Source organism: Myotis yumanensis, unplaced genomic scaffold (genome assembly GCF_028538775.1).
Source record: "Myotis yumanensis isolate MYYU_CA2020_CCGP unplaced genomic scaffold, mMyoYum1.0.hap1 SCAF_9, whole genome shotgun sequence".
NCBI lineage: Eukaryota > Metazoa > Chordata > Mammalia > Chiroptera > Vespertilionidae > Myotis > Myotis yumanensis.
This window is the reverse complement of record NW_027223760.1, coordinates 41863317-41882954: the sequence shown is the minus strand read 5'-3', so window position 1 is coordinate 41882954 and position 19638 is coordinate 41863317. Positions and strand designations below refer to the sequence as shown.

The 19638-nt window shown below is 35.4% G+C and overlaps 1 protein-coding gene across 1 annotated transcript in view; it reads left to right on the top strand.

Annotated features, from left to right (window-relative positions):
* SEMA3D (semaphorin 3D) overlaps positions 1–19638 on the top strand; it is a 202616-nt gene that overhangs the window by 141635 nt on the left and 41343 nt on the right. The window contains exons 8-9 of the mRNA XM_070424159.1: positions 1437–1579; positions 19164–19278. Coding sequence (XP_070280260.1) covers positions 1437–1579; positions 19164–19278 — 258 coding nt within the window. The remainder of the gene's footprint in view (positions 1–1436; positions 1580–19163; positions 19279–19638) is intronic.

Sequence of the window (19638 nt, the reverse complement as noted above, 5' to 3'; positions counted from 1 at the left end):
GAGTTCTAAATTCCAGGAACAGAACAGGGAATAATAAAGAACAAAGTGGAGAAAGTTGGTGCTCACATTCTCCCCACCCTCCTTTTCCTCTTAACACTTCTCATTTAAGCAGAGAAACAGTTGGATGAGCCACCAAGGCTGACCCAGAGAGCCGGGATGATAAGGACCGAACTACCCATCACTTGAAATCAAACATTAAATTTTGTCTGTTGAACTGCTCTGCATTTGTAGGGGAACGGGGTACACCACAATCAGATCCCTGGGCAAATCTCTAGAGAAGGCAGTGTTGATCTTTCTTACCTCTAATTTCTTATTGTGTGTGTGTGTGTGTGTGTGTGTGTGTGTGTGTGTAGGGTTATCTTCTCCTGTTTGCTGCTTCTATTCCTTGAACAATGCTCTGTGCTTCCTTCCAGGTATCTAGTACTTTCCATTTAATTGAAGTCCTTTTTTTATTTCTCAACCACTGTCTTAGTCAAAAGGATTATTTCTGAACTAGCAAAGGGTTTCAAGTATTGCCAATGTTTTATTTTCTGGTTTTTTGGTTTTTTTTTTACCTACTCTGTATTATGGACATCTTTCCATGCAGAACTTTTAGAACTATTTCATTATTAGCCACTACATATTATACTAATAATTGCTTGTATGTGCACAATTTTTTCTGGTTTGTGGTCATAATTATAATAATGATTATCATTGTAATCATCATCTTAATAATAAACATTTATTGAACACTTATGTGTCAGTCACTGTCAGATACTAAGTACTTTATATATATTAATTCATGGTATCAGTTATCCAAGTAGGTAGATGACATCAGTAGCCTCCTATTAGGTGTGAGTAACTTGAGGCATGGAGAATATAAATAATTTCCCAAGGTCATCTTTCCAGTAGGTGGCAAAGACATGATATGAACCTGGAGAGAATGTCATCAAAGCCTACACTGGACTTGATCCATGCACTATTTGTTGTTGTTTTTTTCATATTTTCCCCTTTGGCAATTACACAAAATGCAGCAAATAACTTCCTAATATAACACAATTTAGGGTATGTTTATAGTTTTTCCTAAGCTTTTTATAATAGTTATTGTGTCTAAAAAGCAGTGACTCCATCATATAAAAGAATATAAGTCATAGAATCTCCAGGTGTGAAAGGGTAAGTTAAGTAATTTAGTTGAGGTGCAAACATTGTGAATATCAGCCAGTCATGTTCTCACCTGCTCTCTAGAGTTCCTCCATAACTTGTTCAGGACCTCTTCATGCGAATACATGTTTCTATGGGTATCATTTTTATTTTTTCTCTGTCTCATTTCCCACAGTCCACGCAGGGTTCATTTTTTTTTTAAATTCTGCTAATTGTTTTACATACAAAAGATGCCAGTAGTATCGTGGCTAAATTATTTCAGTATTTTAATTTATAGCTTCTTTTCTTTCAAACAGGTGCCAAATTTATTGGGACTTTCCCCATACCAGACACCTATAATCCAGATGATGATAAGATATATTTCTTCTTTCGTGAATCATCTCAAGAAGGCAGTACTTCGGATAAGACAATTCTTTCTCGAGTTGGAAGAGTTTGTAAGGCAAGATATATTTATTTTACTTAAGCATGTGTGTATGTGTCTGAACAATTACCCATGTAATGGGGAAGTAAAACTTAGTGTCCACTACTTATACTTGGTAAGATATATTCATACTATCTTACATGCATCATTTTTTTAGATCTGAAAGGAAAAGGGAAAACATGACTGAGCTTTTCCAATGTTACAGTTTCCTTTCCCAGTGCCTGAGCTGTTGCCCAGGTGTGAGTCTCTTTGGCACCTCACTCCTTTCACTTATGCTATATCCCTTTGCTAATTATTAATATTCCAGTAAAATCACTGCATGTCCTAATTTGTGGAGATTAAAATGTTCTTATACATTAAATAATCTCATTTAAAAATTAAAAGCAATTTAATAATCCTTAGAGTAATTTAAACACTAAAAGAATCATATCGTGTATTTTCATCAAAACAAAAGATCTCATCACACATCTAAAATTATATATCTTTACCCGGGTCAAATAAGTTGAAAATGTGGTTCTAGTATTATAACAATGAATTTATTAGAACATCAATCTAGATTAGGTTCTGAAAGAAAATGAAATAAAGAGAAAAAAGAGCAAACAAATCAAAATGCAATAATTATTTTGAAGAACATAATTAGTTTTTTTTAGTACTGCTGTTTTATGTAAATTACAGGAAAATGCAGAGACTCTATGAGACACTTCCATTTTGTGGCATCAAAGCTCTCATTTGGTCCAACTAGTATGGCGCAGTGGTTGAGCGTCAACCCATGAACCAGGAGGTCACTGGTTTGATTCCCTGGCAGGGCTCATGCCTAGGTTTTGGGCTCAGTCACCGGTAGGGGGCAGTTGATCAGTGTATCGCTCTCATCAATGTTTCCATCTCTCTGTCCCTCTCCCTTCCTTTCTCTCTAAAATCAATGCAAAACATATATATATATATATATATATATATATATATATATATATATATATATTAAAGCTCTCATTTGAGTGAATACAAGCTTTGTGGAATAATAATGCTACTGGATCTACTTATGACTTTAGTGTATTATTTTTTTAGTTGGATTTACCTTTATTAAAATAACTTTTCCTTTTTTTCTTTCTTCTTTTCAATCCTCACCTAGGGACATGCTTTATATTGATTTTTAGAGAGAGAGGAAGAAAGAGAAAAAGAGAGAGAAACATCCTTCAGTTGCCTCCCATACTCACTTCCACTGGGGATTGATCCCCCTACCTAAGTACAGTACATGCTCTGACAGGGAATCAAACCCAGAACCCTTTGGTGTGCAGGACAACACTCCAACCAACTGCCCCAGGCCAGAGCAAAATCACTTTTCTTAAATAGATATGTGCCTTCAGTATTAACTCAGTTATGTAGTGGAAGAGCTGTTAAGCTAATACATATTCTCAGTGGGAAGCTTGCTTAGGTCTTTCAAACTTTTTGTTTTCTTCTATCTATCTGAGCCTATTACCTTTTTGTCTCAAGCTGTGCCCTCAGGCTTTTGAACACTTCCAGGGACAGTAATACAAACCATCACTGCACTTAAATGTGCTAATGAAAACATGACTTCTGCGTGAGGCCAACCTGTGAGCACAGGTGATTCTTTACCTAGTGTCCTAGTCCATAATGCTGTCTCCCATTGATCCCTTTACCCCCAGGGGACAGGCTTTCTAAAAAACATCCTTATTATTTCAGAGTCTAAGAATTCACAGTAATTTCTCTTGAAGCCTCTTGACTAGAGATGAATGGCCATTGCTAGTGTGTTGGTGTGCTGAAGCGTGCCTTTTAACAGCAGTACCCTGACCCTGAAAGGCTGTGCTGTGGGTTGAGGACATTTGTATAAGTGAGCTATGTTAAAGAAGTCATGAGAATTGCAGTCAATTAATGTATTTTAAGAGTCACTTTCTGATTAACTCGTTTAACAACTGTATGTTATATGAACTAGTGCAGTACTTATTTCTTGATACATTTAATCCAATTAATTGATGGACATTAATTTATGATGTTGAGTAATGTTTTTCCTACTATCAATATACTGAAAGTTAATCTTAGAGGTAGAGAAATAAATTAAAAAGAAATTTAGTTGCCCCATTTATATATAAAATTCTTTATTAAAAATATAGTATAGACTTTAAGTGTCAGCCATGGGGTATTTTGTTTAAACTATGAACAAAGTCCTATAAAACTGAAAAGGCAGAGAGAATTCTAATACTTGAGTCTTCCCATCACAAAACCTCTGAGGCCACACAGCAAGATTTTGTCATGCTATTGTTTTTGGATAAAAAGCTAACAAATTGTGAGATCAAATAAGGACATGTGATGGATGAGTTTTCTTCAAAAAAAAAAAAAAAGATATAATAGAGGTTCTCACATTAGTGTATCTCTACTCAATCTCTGTTTTAATTGAATTCCATCTTTTGAATTTCCCACTTCACATATGATCTATTGGTCAAAGTTTACAATGTTTGGTTCTAAATGCTTTCTTTGTAATTTCTCAATTATAACGCACTCTGCCATTGGCTTCAACTTTATTTAATAACTTAGGATTAATGTGTGGCAAAAAGAGAGCATTTCTAAATGGAGACTTCACTGACAAGATTAAAAATCTTTTTAAAATGTCACATCCTGCAAAAAGCCAAAAAGTTTAATTTTAATAGCGCAATACTTATTTCTTGATAGATTTAATCCAATTAGTTAATAAAAATTAATTTATGACATTGAGTAATGTTTTTGTTACTGCCAATATACTGTAAGCTAACCTTAGAGGTGGAAAAATATAGTAAGAGTAAATTTGGTTGCACCATTTATAAAATTATTTAATAAAAATATAATATAGACTTTAAGTGTCAGCCATGGGATATTCCATTTTAATTATGAACAAAGCCAGCATCATCATTGTTGCTGTTACATGTTTTTCACATAAAAAGTGTTATTCTGACATTATTTGGAATATCTTCCTCTTCATTGTTTTTTTACCCCCATTTGACAATATAAGATTGTTTTTCTTTTTTCAACAAATAATAAATAACAGAATGCATCTTTGCTATGAAATAAAATTAAGTTTGATATACACAAGCAAAGATCTCAGAACAAAGAGATCATGTTAGAGAGAACTAAGTTAACTGTGAAGACTGTACTGAGTGTACAGAGCTTTTCACTAACCTGGGAGTTCTTTATATAATTTTTCCACCAGGATTTTTCCATAGAACATACTTATTTGGAAATATTCAGGTTTTTTTGTTTTTGCTGTAATTGTTTTTTTTTTTTTTTTTTTTTTTTTTTTATAAATATATTTTATTGATTTTTTACAGAGAGGAAGGGAGAGAGATAGAGAGTCAGAAACATCGATGGGAGAGAAACATCGATCAGCTGCCTCCTGCACATCTCCTACTGGGGATGTGCCCGCAACCCAGGTACATGCCCTTGACCGGAATCGAACCTGGGACCTTTCAGTCCGCAAGCCGATGCTCTATCCACCGAGCCAAACCGGTTTCGGCTTTGCTGTAATTGTTGTTTGTTTTAATTTTTAATGGATAATTTCAGCCCAATGGAAAACTATTGACAGTTTAAGAGCTCTCCATTTTTTTAGCTCCTAAATTAAAGTAGAAGTTGTTTTATTGACTAGTCAAACATTTTCTTTTCAGACTGAGTAGTCTATAGTGATTGATGGGGAGGGGGTTTCGAACGTAGTTGAAATTATGCAGGAATGACTAAAGAATCATTTACAGAATAAGGGGAATATTTTTAAATTTCATAACCCATTTATTCACTATTTTATTATTTTATTTTTTTAACAACAATAAAATATAAGATCTATGCAAAATGCAGTTCACTAAGCACTGGGAAGTAAGTAAGCTTCTATCCCTTTTCCTTAAAACCTCATAGTACAGTGAGGGTAACAGATATAAAAAGATAGTCTCAATATAATATGGTAGAGGTTAGAGCTGAGAAATCTATGTGCAATTCAGTGAAGCTAAAAAATTGTGTCCTAAAGGGGAGGCAACAGGTATTTTAGGCATCATTGCCACAGGGTATAATTTGCTTCCAGAATAGTGAAATCATGCAAGTGGAACTCAGGGATATAAATGGAAGCAATGCCATTTGAGTTTGGGGTGGTTAGTTGGAAGATAAGAACATTTGTTTCTATGTTAAGGTGTTTAAACTCTATGCTGTGGGCAATGAGAAGTTGTAAATGTGTTAAGCAGATAAGTGACTTGATAGGTAGTATATATTTAGCAATAATTTGAGGAATGCATCTGGGTTGAGAAATATTTGTGCCTGGGAGACATGTTAGGTGGGTTTCTAAAGATAGTAGGAATGAAGATATATGGGTAAGTTCAAGAGAGATTTCTAAGATAGAATCTAGGTATTGACTTCTAAGAGGTCCTTAATTTATCACCACTCTATTAATTGTTTGTTGTAGACCAGTGCTGTCCAGTAGAACTTTCTGTGGTGATGGGAATGTTCCACATCCATACCCCCCAACACAGTAGCATGTGGCTGTTCGTGTTGACATATGACTAGTACGACTGAGGAAATGAATTTTAATGTTGTTTAATTTTAATAGCTTCGTGTGGCTACTGGCTACAATAGGAGAATAGACTACCAAAGCATTCATTTACTTAACACATTTATTGATAATTGACCCTGTGTATGACACTATGCTAAACAACAGTTTTATAGAAGTTTTTTTTGGAGAAAGACATTATACTTGTACTCATTGAGTTTACAACTTAGTAGATGATACATGCATTAAACAAGGAAACAGAGATTATGTTTATATAATTGGCAAGTGTGGTAAATGCTATAATAAAATAAATCACAGGGTGCAGTTAGGAAAAATGAGTGGAGGGCATCTCTGAAAAAGTGGCTTTTGAACCAAATGTTGAAAAGGATTAGGAAATTATATGGCAATGATGGCAGATATGGAAAAGAATATTCCAGGTGGACTATGTGACTATGCAGCTGTAAAAAAGAAGAATCTGTTACCCTTTGAGACAGCATGGGTGGACCTGGAGAGTATTATGCTAAGTGAAATAAGCCCATCAGAGAAAGACATGTATCACATGATCTCACTCATATGTGAAATCTAAAGAATAAAATAAACTGATGAACAAATAGGTCCAGAGACATGGAAGCATAAAACAGACTGACAGATCTCAGAGGGAAGCGGGGGAGGGGCAAGAAGAGATTAACCAAAAAATGTATGTGCATAAATGGGTAATGGACACAAACAGTAGTGCTGTGAAGGCCAGGGGTGGGATGGGAGCTGGGTGGAGGGGAGCAAAGGTGGGGGAGGATGGGGAGACATATGTAATAACCTCAACAATAAAAATAAACTTAAAAAGAATATTCTAGGCAGAAAAAAAAAACACATGTGAAATCTCAGAGATGGGTTTTTCAAAGCATTGAAGGAATTAAAATAAATTCATTGTGACTGGATTATAATAAGTGGAAAATTATCATGATAATGACTGTTTTCTCTTTAAAACATACATGCAATTTCAAAAGTCTCCAGAAGCCTTATCTTTCTTATTTAAAAATTACACTGACTGACATTGCAGATACTGACTCCACCATGTATGGTGTATGCAAGTCTGCAACAAGTTCCTGTCCCATTAGGTCTTCAATGCATTTTAATTCTCTCTTAGTCCTTTCCCAGATTTGGTACTTGCCCGATAGACAAGGTCTCCTAAATTCTTAGTAATTGTGGTTTCCAGAAGATAAGGCAGAGATTAAGAAAATGTGTAGAGATACTTTCTGAAATTTGGGGACAAGAGACACCAAAAATTTTATGGGCATAGGTTTCATATTTGGACATGTTGAACTTGATGTGGCTCTGGGATATGCTGTCATAATATCCACTTGAAAAATAAGAGCCAGCAGTAGTGTCTAGACCAGCCGTGGGCAACCTACGGCCTGTAGGCCGGATCCAGCTCATTTGAAATGAATAAAACGAAAAAAAAAAAAGACTGTACCCTTTTATGTAATGATGTTTACTTTGAATTTATATTAGTTCACACAAACACTCCATCCATGCTTTTGTTCCGGCCCTCCGGTTCAGTTTAAGAACCCATTGTGGCCCTCGAGTCAAAAAGTTTGCCCACCCCTGGTCTAGACCAAGCATGTCAAACTCAAAGGCTAACACGAGCCAAGTAAACGAAGTTTAAGTTTATGTGGGCCGCAAATAAACAAAAGCTTCAATTTTCATAGAAACATAGGTTTATTTCGATAGAGACATGCTGAATACAAAGGGCTGAAATAAATGAGTAATTGTTAACATAAAATAATAGAGCATTTTAAATAAAAATTAATATTTTGTCTTGAACATTAACTTGCCAGACACTGAATAACTGCACAAATTAATAAGCGTAACACAAATAAACCTATTTTTCTTGTTCTCCAAAAGCAAAATATTTTCTGTTGCGCCCACCAAACAAGTCAGTACAAGACTAATGACGTGGCAATTGGCTGCTAAAATATTCACTGCTAGTATTAGTGGAGAGAAACTGTGTGCCTGAGCGTAAAGGCGTGTAAGGGAAATGAATGCAACACGATTATAATAATCAGTCATTAGTGAATGTTGTAGTTCGTTATTAATAATTATGTATAACAAGGTATTGTAAAAATTAAGATATGAAATTTTTATTAAAACATTTCGTACATACTTTTATATTGGCTGGGCTGCAAAAATATTCGTAGTGGGCTGCATGTGGCCCGCAGGCCGTGAGTTTGACATGCTTGGTTTAGACTCATGAATTTGGAAATTAACAGGATAATGGTGGTTCTTAAAGTCATTAAAGTGTCTGAAATTGCCCAAGAAAATGTGTAAAGCAAGATCAAATAGAAAAGACAAAACCTGAGAGACAATGACATTTAAGAAATAACAACTGAAAATGTCTAAAAAGACAATTGAGAAGAAATAGTTTGATGCCTAGTTGGAGAACTGGGCACAAGTATTGTTAGAAGTCAAAGAAAAGAAGGAAAAAACTCTAAAGAAAAAAGGAGTTGCCAGTAATGTCAACACCAAAAGGAAGTCAGGTAAGACTATGATTAAAAATCTGTGTTAAGCCCAGCTATTGTGGCTCAGGGGATGAGCATCAACCTATGAACCTAGGAGGTCACGGTGATGGCGAACCTTTTGAGCTCGGCGTGTCAGCATTTTGAAAAACCCTAACTTAACTCTGGTGCCGTGTCACATATAGAATTTTTTTGATATTTGCAACCATAGTAAAACAAAGATTTATATTTTTGATATTTATTTTATATATTTAAATGCCATTTAACAGAGAAAAATCAACCAAAAAAATGAGTTCGCATGTCACCTCTGACACGCCTGTCATAGGTTCGCCATCACTGCCGTAGGGGGTGTGCAAAAGGCAGCCGATCAATGATTCCTCTCGCCATTGATGTCTCTCTCTTACTCTCCCTCTCCCTTCCTCTCTGAAATCAATATATATATATTTAAAATTGGTGTTATATTTGGCAGTAAGGATGATAATTTTTGCCCAAGTGATATGAATATTCAGCTTGAGATCAGATCTAGGTTTACATCTCTGCTCTACTTCTTCCCAGCTCAGTTTCTTAACTTAGAAAATGAGGACACCCACCTCTCCCATTACTCTTTTACCAGTCAAAGGAAAGGCTTATGTGAGATCATATGAATTTGAATGTGACAGACACTCAGGAAGGTACTGGAAAACTGAGGAAGGGTGACTTAGAGGTTTGTTTTCAAGCAATTAACAATCTAAGAGACTGACTTGTAAATAATGTAAGTACATGGCCATACCAGAGTGAGTTAAATGTCAAAAATCATGTACACACACACACACACACGTCATACATGCACATTTTTGGAGTCAGTTCAACTAACTGTGCTTAGGAGAGGAAGAGTGATAGTAGATGAGTAGTGGGAGGTTGGAGACAGGTTAGTTACAAAGGTTACTGGAAAGAGTTAATATTTTATTAGTTTTAAAGGCTGAATATACTGTCATTACTTTGCCCTCATTTTTAGCAATATTTGGATCTTATTTCTGGACATAGTCAAAAGAATTTGTAGACATGTCTGGTGAAATTGTATCAATAATTTGAACAATGCAAATTTTGGACAAAAGGTATGGACATGGAGAGATACTAAATAGTAAAGAAATTGACTTGGAAGATAATTTCATAGGGTATGTTGATCAATGATAGTCTGAGTAGAACAAATACTTTCATCATCCACAGAATCTCTTTCAAACCCAATATGCTTTTATTGCACATGGCAGAACACATTTACTTATGAATTACCTTTCAGTTGTGTCAATACTATCCAGTCAAACTATGTTCTCAGTTGTTTCATATTTAAAACTAGAGGCCCGATGCACGAAATTCATGCAAGAGTAGGCCTTCCTTCCCCCAGCTGCCGGCACCTGGCTTCTCTCTGGCACCCAGGACCTGGGCTTCTCTCACAGAGGGAGGCAGGGCCCCCGACCAATCTCATCACACCTGCCTTGGCTGGTCTGGCACTAGTGGGTGTCATAACGAGGTCCTGGATGGTCATCTCAATGGTCAATGGTCGTTCTGCTGTTCGGCCGTTCGGCCGATTTGTATTTTATGCTTTTATTATATAGGGTATGGGACTTAGCCTAGAGTGATTTCTAAAGTCCTTGCCAGACTCTATGATTTGTTGATTCTGTACAACAACCGATATTTTCAAGCACTAAATGGGGCACCTTACACCCTAGACTGCTCTCACAGGTGGTAAATTACACAGATCTGCTTGGTAAGGTAAGAAATGCTGACTGAACCTACAGGTGAAACAACATGAAATAAACCTGCTGAAAAAAATTTTTCTCTATTTACTTTGCAAGTTAGTCCTTTTAGGTACTATTATTTCTGTCTATCTGATGTTCATTGCCGTGTGTGTGTGTGTGTGTCCCTTGAAGAACCACCCTGTAAGTTAATGTGTGGAAATTCCAGTCACTTCAGTGAGGTTTGCTTACAACTTTCCGCCTCAACGCTGTTTTGCATTATTTTTGGATTCTGTTCATTTTTGGAAGCATTGTCCATTAGCTTACTTATGCTAGCCCACACCGGATTCCAGCGGTAGGTTATGCCAGTTCTCTTCTTTGTTCTGCAGTATTTCCTTTGTCCATGCCAGGAATTCAGTTTGGATGGCCCTTTCACATAACTTGCCTGGGGTGGGGTGGGGTGGGGGGGCTAATTACTAGCCCTTTGCCTCAATTCCCCTTGCATTGTCTATTTTGAAATATGATCCTATTTGGACAATTGCTACCTTTGAAGATTTGTGTTTTTAGGCCGATGACACTTTCCGTATTTATTGATCTCCGCCAGGTTGTGGTTTTTTGCTTACTTTCAGCATGTCACTTACAACCTAAATGAGAGATTTAGAGCCCACGAGTTACAGATGTGCTTTTTGCTCCACTACCATCTGTTTTCCTGTCAGAAATTCCTAGGCGAGGGTTTATGGGGCTGGCTCTAGCTTTTTATTATTTAATGAACTCTCATCCTACCTGAAAAAGACTGCCTAATATGTCTAGATTTACCTCATTTTAATCTGTTGAATCTTAGAAATGGGATTTTTAAAAAATATTGTATATTATTCAAATCCCACATTTCTAATTTTTACAAGTTTTGGAAGTAGCTTGAAAAACATGTTCTCCATTTCAACTCTCCAATGACAAATGAAAAACAGTCATCTCTAAACACTAGAGTTCTTTTTTTAAGCGAAAAATTGTATTTTTGCTTTGAGAGCCTCCACAGAGCTGATTGCTTTGAAAACCACTGCATTGAATACCTGCCACACAAGTCTTTTGCGCGCTTTTTCTTCTCTCCTTTGTCTGCGATGTCTCAGTTTGTATAGTTGTGTGTGTGTTTTTCTATTAAGGTATTTCAAGGTTATTAGAAGACAAAGTAGAAGACTTTACATATATGTTTTTATTTTTGCTTTTATATTCTAGTGGTCAGAACTTTTTTTGGCATCTCAATGAAACAGTGACATGATACCGTTATAGGGCATTGCAAAGAAGGCTCATAGGCTGAAAAGGAAAATGCAACATTTTCGACTGTGATTTTATTCAGTGGGTGTAATTCACTATCTTTCATTAGTTCAAAAAACATATTAAAATATCCTCATTTAAGTTCTTCCTCTCAGTATAACCATCTATTTTAGTATAGTATATGGACTGCCCTTCTAACGAGGCTCTTGAGATTTCATTCCAGGTTTTACTTATTATTTCTCTCACACATGATCATAATTTCAAGCTTCTAAATAGGCCATCCTGTGTTTAGATTATTATTATTTACTTACATACACCATAGAGTAGACCATCCATATTAAGTTTACAAAGATTATAAAATAGATCCCTAGAAAAAACTCAATGAAGATTGAGGCAGTACAGAGAAGAGTAAATTGAACAATTGCTCTGACATGTCAGTCGCTTGATCATATCTCCAATATTTCCTGGTGCAACTGGGTCTTTAGGCAATTTGAAGGCATATGTCAACACTAGACTATTTAAGACCAGCCAGGTACAGCTGTTATTATAAGTGGCATATCAGATAAGCATATGAATGATGTAGTGAAATAATAACATTGAAAACACAAGAGTATTAAATCGCCCTAATCTTATTTGTTGAATTTTAAAAAGGATCAACTATGTGTTTGCCTCAGTGTGACTGTTTCAGTTATGAAAACAAACACTATTTTATTGATTTAGATTACTCTAGTATTTGCGTCACACTTCAAATGAAGGTGGGCAGAGTTAGTTCAAGTTAAAATCTCTGAGATTAAATGTTATTGATGTGTTATACTCTGAGATTAAATGTTATTGATGGGTTATACTGGGGAGAAGGTGCACAAAAGATGCTTAGAGCACGGTTTTCAAAGTATTTCAGGATATTCCTGCACAAAGATGCAGAAGAGCAGCATTAGGCAAAAGAACTAAACTTTAAGCAAAGGAGAATTTATAACCTCTATCTCTAGCATCAAACCATTTTTTAAAAGTGCTTACTGTATGTCATTCTCCAATGTTTATTGATAAGAAAAGCCTGGTATCCTTCGACTTAAACTCATCAGTATGGTTACAAATTTCTGAACACACATCTATATTCTAATAGAATACATGTTCACAAATACCTTGGAGATTTCACTGATTTATAAAATCATCAGGATTTAAGAGCATTGGAGCTGATAGTCCATCATTACATTTCCACAAGCTTCTGTTTCCCAATATGCTGGTGAAAATGACAATATTTATAAAGTGCTGAGAGATCCTCAAAGAGGATAGGGCACGTAGACAAAATCGTGTTTAAAAGATGAACCCAGCATAGTGACCCTAAGGTCAAAAGACACACTCAATAAGAGTTCATGTGTGACAGCTTGTAGCTACTCTACATGGCTAGGTAAGATTTATAGGGACGTGCATTTGCTGGGACAGTGGAAGGAAAATGAAATCACTAGCAACCTGCCTCATGACTACTCTACCCTTTAACAGTTACTGTGATTACAAGATGATAGTATTTCATAACATGGCAGCCATCACCCAAATGACTCAGAAATACTATATTTTACAGTTGCTAAAAGATTGTAGATTGTGTTTTGTTTCATTTTAATTTTTTTCTTATCTTTTATATTAATCACTTTACTATTTTATATATATATATATATATATATATATATATATATATATATATATATTGCAAGCATATCAGAAGCTATAGGGAATAAGAAAACAAGGACCTTCTGCACTCACCACCCAGACTGAACCCATGTGGTCGGGCTTGTTTACACTTAATTTCTTTGTTACTTTCATCTGCATCTTTGTGTAGAGGATGTCAAGGCTTTGGCAATCAGACCACAAAGAAGCTGTGATAAATAGAGTGGAGACGTGTAGGAGTGAAGGGTGACTAAAAGCTGCTGATTCTGACATCTCAATAATAAATCTATTGTGTTAGTGAGAGGTTGTGTTCTTTAGAGCTTCACACAAATAAGCAAGGAGGTGACACTTTCATACAAAAGTGGTTGCCTCCCTTTCAGCCCTCTTGTGGGCTTAAAGTTCTCAAGGAGGATTGTGTGGATTTGCAAACAAATCCAGGGACTGAGAGCTGGTCAACAAAGTCAGCCACTGACACTTCCCTGCAGGAGAAATACAACTCCTTGTGAATTGAACTTTGCCATCCAGGTCAGGCTTCTGGATGTCTGTAAGAATTACTATCCAGTCATTAAATGCTTATAATCCATTGCTGAGAGCTATTATCCCAGAAACTATACTTGTTTCCTTGCTGACAGCAGGTGGCTTTCATCTTTGACCTGGATTTTTTAAAATCCTTTTATTCCTGAGGGGCCAGGGAATGCGGCTTGTTGGGTAGGGCAAGGATATTTGAAGATTCTTTTGTTTAAAGGATTGCAATTTCCATTTGTCAGGTTAAAAACTATGCAAGTATGGTATAAATTCTTTTTCTGTCCAACAAATTTGGAGCTAGCAGAATAGTTAGAATTTTTTCGAGGTCTGTCTTAAATATGGATGATAATTGCAGTTAGAAAGAGGGGCAGTATTTGAAAATGGACCTTTATTGTCATTTTTATCGAATAAAATGGCCTTCATTGTCACTTTTATCTAATAAAAGGAAGAATGTGACTGATCCTTTTTATGATTAAGTAGTGATGTGTACACCTTTTAAAGGAATGTCCTCAAACAAATATTCAAGCTATCTATTAATTTAGCAAAATAATTTGAGCAACCCTCTGTGCTGTGGTAAAGCAGTAAGCCAAACATAGTTCCTGGAATTATATTTGTGATAGTTATATATTTCTTCTTTTTTTTTTTTTTTAAATATATTTTATTGATTTTCTACAGAGAGGAAGGGAGAGAGAGATAGAGAGTCAGAAACATCGATGAGAGAGAAACATCAATCAGCTGCCTCCTGCACATCTCCCACTGGGGAGGTGCCCGCAACCCAGGTACATGCCCTTGACCGGAATCGAACCCGGGACCCCTCAGTCCGCAGGCCGACGCTCTATCCACTGAGCCAAACCGGTTTCGGCTATATATTTCTTTATATATAAATTGAATCAACACTATTTTTGGTACACATTGCTGACTCTCTCAAAATATACAATTAGGGAATTAAAATTTAATAAATATCTAAGTATGTAAGAAGAATACATTAAAGTAGAAAGGTTTTAACTAGAGCTCTGCTTAGTATACCTAGGGCTCTGCTGAAAAAAAAAATACATAAAGGCTTGGTGTGTGAATATAACATGTTATAAATCAAGGGTCATGTGAAAGATGAGGAGATAACTTACCTTGTATTTTTAAAATCATTTAAAAATACATTTCTTTTTGAATAATTCCAGATAATATATTTTCTCACTGGAATACTGCTATACATTGACACACGATTCGTTATTACATTAGGTTAGGAGGAAGCATCAATATTTCCTCATTTATGTTGACATCTGGATTTATAGTTATTAAATGTCCTGAGGATATTAGCATTAACAATAACAATCATATGTTGATAAATCTGCCTTCACATCTGCAGACATATGACAACATCCAATAGCTAGCTGATACACAGATTATTTTTATTATTGAGCAATGATAGTTAATAGAAACACCTTATACAAAATATAATTTTAAGAGCAATTATACACATTTTGAGAAAGTTATTATATACAATATATTTTGTATTTATTTTCTTAAAAGAAAACTCTTATTTTACTTCTTTGTTAATACCAAATCTTTTAGTAATTCTTCATTGTATCCTAGATAACATATGGATGCTTTGCCTGGTATGAAGGCCTTCCTTGATCTTACCCTGATTTACTTTTATAACATGTCCTCCACTATTTCAAAGTATCCCATTCGTCATCTAAACCAAACTTGTCCTGGTTCTCCATATATCTAATGAATCACCCCACCTATTGTCCTTTCCCCCTAGTTTCCAGCACTTAGACTATTGCCTGAACTGATCTCTGCATGTCTGAACCTACCTATCATTTTAAAGATGGTATTACATCTAATTCTTCAATGAAGCCTGTCCTCAGCTTCCCACTAAAAATAAGATTCAAAGGAGATTCAAATTCTTTGGCATTTATCTATAGTTTTCTCTATACTTTCCTAAAGACTTTCATTAATTTTATCTTGTATTTTTAGTCACTAATTATTAAGCATATTTACTAAACACCTGGCAAGCAGGGTGTTAGTGACACATCTGGAGTAGATGTTGGGTAAAAGGAATAAGAAAGTACATTTTCTGGTGAGAATTAAAAATTATTAGAAAACCAACTAGATGTTATTTTTCTTCTTGTTATCACCATGTGTCAGCCATTCTAAACAGTAGCGGGGTCAAAATACAACTGCCATAAAAGGTTTTTGTTTGTCCAAGATCTAAATAACTGCTGTGCTTACCATCGTGTTTCTATTATGTATATGTGCACATACCTATATAGTTAGCCTCCAACACACATAAACTCAGCTGCACACATGTTCTAAAAGCAAGTTCCCAATGACTTGGAATCATTCAAATTTTAAAACAGTGAGACATAGAGCAGTCTGTGAGGTGTGGTATCTTGTTTGTTAAGTGCGAATTTTAGTTCATGAATGGAATATTTTATTTCACTTGGTCATCTTTAAATTTCAAAATTATTATTTTTTAAATTATTTGTTACAACCCTAAAGGACAATTCAATAAAATGTAATTGTTAAGTAATAATTATTCAGAGCTATTGCTTTAAATGATTCTGTTGTTCAGAGGGATGTAAAATATGATTAACTCTGGGTGTCATGGTGTTAGGTACTAAAGCTATAAAGATAACTAGGGTCTCCAGTCCTCTCGGTCTTAATTGCCTTCTTAAATTTCCCCCAAACCGAAGAGGTTCCTGAGATTTGCTTTGTTACTGTCATTATATCATCTTAAAAATCGCATGTTCGTATTATCCATGTTAACACTAAAAGGGATCTCTCCCTCCTCCTCCCATTTTCTTCAAGAATAGCAGCTATTTATATGAGTTTCAATTCCCCTGTTTGAAGTAGTCATTCAGATTCTTTTCTGTAATTTAATTTAACTTTCAAAGATGAAAGAAACATTGGGCAGGCAGCTCCTAAATGTACAGCCTAGAAATTTGACAGTGAAGTTTGTATTAACTTTACAGATCATAGATTACATGAAGGATAAACCTTTTTATAGAGTTTATATTTAAAGGTAAATACATCAATGGAAATAGTGGCCCCAAAAGTAACTTTTGGAGATGAAGATTCAGGGCTTAATATACTAGTATTTAAACTGTGACACAGTCTCATTTTATTTATTATAAGCATAGCAGATCTAGTCGAGTCAAACAAAAAAATCATATTAATTTGGTGTTCATAAGGACATATTAAATTAGAAATAGTAAGTATATCTTTTTATGGTGGATTACTCAATAGTTTAGTTGTATCTGGTTGGATGACAGAAGAAACACTAAAAATTATTAAAGTCAGACAAGAGTGACAAGTGACATAAGCAGTCTTAGAGTTCTGAACACAGTTTTTCAATTACTACCATGTAGAGATAAAGAAAACTATTACAGTAGTCAATGCAAGGAGATAGAAGACAACAACAACAAAAAATAAAATAAAAATAAGAGCTCTCTATCAGAAGATTCAAGAAATGAAAAATAAAATCAAACCTAAACTGGGAATGCTAAATGCCCACAAGAAAGTGCATTGCCAGAACAGGAGAAAATAAAGAGAAGGTGGAAGGTGTACTGAAAATCCATACAGCAGAGACAAAGGATGACGCATAACTGAAGATTTTTATGAGAAAGAACCTTTAATTCTAGAAAGAGAAGTGAAAACCACCCTGAAGATATTGGGAAGAAGTAAATCATCAGGGTTAGATGGGATACCAATACAATGATTTCAAGCCACTTTGTCAAAATCATAACAAGAAAATGTCCAGAAATGTGGAAAACAAAACAATGGCCTAGGAACTGGAAATATTCAAGACATATCCCCATTTTGAAGAAAAGAGATGCCGAGGAGTCTAGTAACTCTTAGGACCATTACTGTAATTTCCTGCACAGGTAAAGTGATCCTCAAGGTGATGCAACAAAAACTTCTACCTTATATGGAACAAGAAATGCCATCCGTGCAAGCTGGATTCAGAAAAGGAAGGGGTACTCTAATTGTAAGCATTTTTTTAGATATGAAATGCTGCAAAGAATTTCAGAAGAAGATTGGTCTATGCATTATAGACTACAGTAAAGCCTTTGACTGTGTGAATCATGAGAAACTATGGGATGCTCTAAAAGAAATGGGTGTGCCTCAGCATTTGATTATCCTGATGTGTAACCTGCATTGTGGACAGGACCAAATTCAGAGTGAAAATAGTTTTCTATAGGCAAAGGTTTCAGACAAGGGTCCATTTTAAAGCTAACAGGCAAAAAACACACCAAACTTCATTTGAAATATGGTGTTGGAGGAGAGCTCTACTGATAGCCTGAAATGCCAGAAAGACAAACAAGTGGGTCCTATGGCATTGCCCTATGTTGGGCTCATCATGAGGAAGCAGAGTTCTTTTGTAAAGACAATAACATAGAATATTACTGGGGGAAGTAGAAGGCAGCAGGGAAAGAGGAAGACCAAATGGGAGATGGATTAACTCTATAAAAGAAGCCATAGGCACGAGTCTACAGGAGCTGGACGGGGCTGCTAAGGACAGGAAGCTGTAGACAGCACTCACTCGTAGGGCCACCAGGAGTTGGAGCTGACTCATGGCATGTAACATACATACGCCTGTTTATTCCATTTAATTGATTTAAATGCTTATGTTTTACTAAATGTCTAAAAAGCATTTTCATGAAATAATCCATAGTAAAATAAAATATGGAAAATCAAGATTGCTTTAATATGTATATGTTTATGTTGCCTTGGAGTTTAATTAGTAGGGCAGTAAATTTGGAGAAGATTTTTTTAAATCTATACCAAAGCATATTTCTAAAGATGCAAATATTGACCTAAATCATATACATAATATACAAGTCCGTGCTAGCATTTATACAAGTTTAATATACTTAAACACTTCACGCATTTGTCATTTAGTCATCAAAATAACCCTATCTCAAAGCATTAATTAAATTTTATCTATGAGAAAACAGTTTTTAGTAGGTCATCGAGCAAGAATTGGCAGAGATGGGAGTCGATTCCAAGCCTGCCTTATTTACTTGTGCGTTACATGCATCTATTTATTCAGTAGAGGTGTGCTGCTTACATTGAATTCATTTAGCCATGAGAAAAGTATTTAACGCTGGGATACAAAACTGTCTTTTCTTTTTTCTTAGTTTTTATTTATTTATTTATTTATTTTAAATTTTTATTGTTGAAAGTATTACATACGTACCCTTCCCCCACCCCCCATTGACCTCTTCTCTTTTCCCTCATTTGAAAGTTCAAAGACTGGAATATGTAGGCTCTCTGTCTTTATAAGCAATGATATTAATAGACACTGCCTGTCATCACCACCATTTTTAGTTGGTGATAGACTCATGATGGTAAATCTGTATCTTTATTTCCTTCTTCTTCTTTTTTTTTTTTTTTTTTTTTTTTGTCAGAATGATGTAGGAGGACAACGCAGCCTGATAAACAAGTGGACAACTTTTCTTAAGGCCAGATTGATTTGCTCAATTCCTGGAAGTGATGGGGCAGATACTCATTTTGATGAGCTCCGTAAGTCACATGTTTCATTTTTCTTTAAAAAAAAAGTCTTATTGCCTAATTAATTCAGCATTGATTTTATTTTATCCCTAACTGCCCGATTATATAGCCCAGTACAACTTGAAGGAGTGGTTCTAACTAAATTTGTACACATAGAGAACACAGATGTGCTCTAGGTCGGTAATGAAAAATTCTTCCTCAAAGTTAAGAGGGAAACAAAACTACAGCAAGAGACATAGTTCTGGGACTACAATGCCTATGCGCTAACCATGTAGTCATTCACTTGGAAGGAGCCACTAGGTAGAAAGACCTTGGGTTCCTTATTCTGTGGATGCCCCCTGCTGGAGAGCATAGGAGATTTGGTGAACTCTG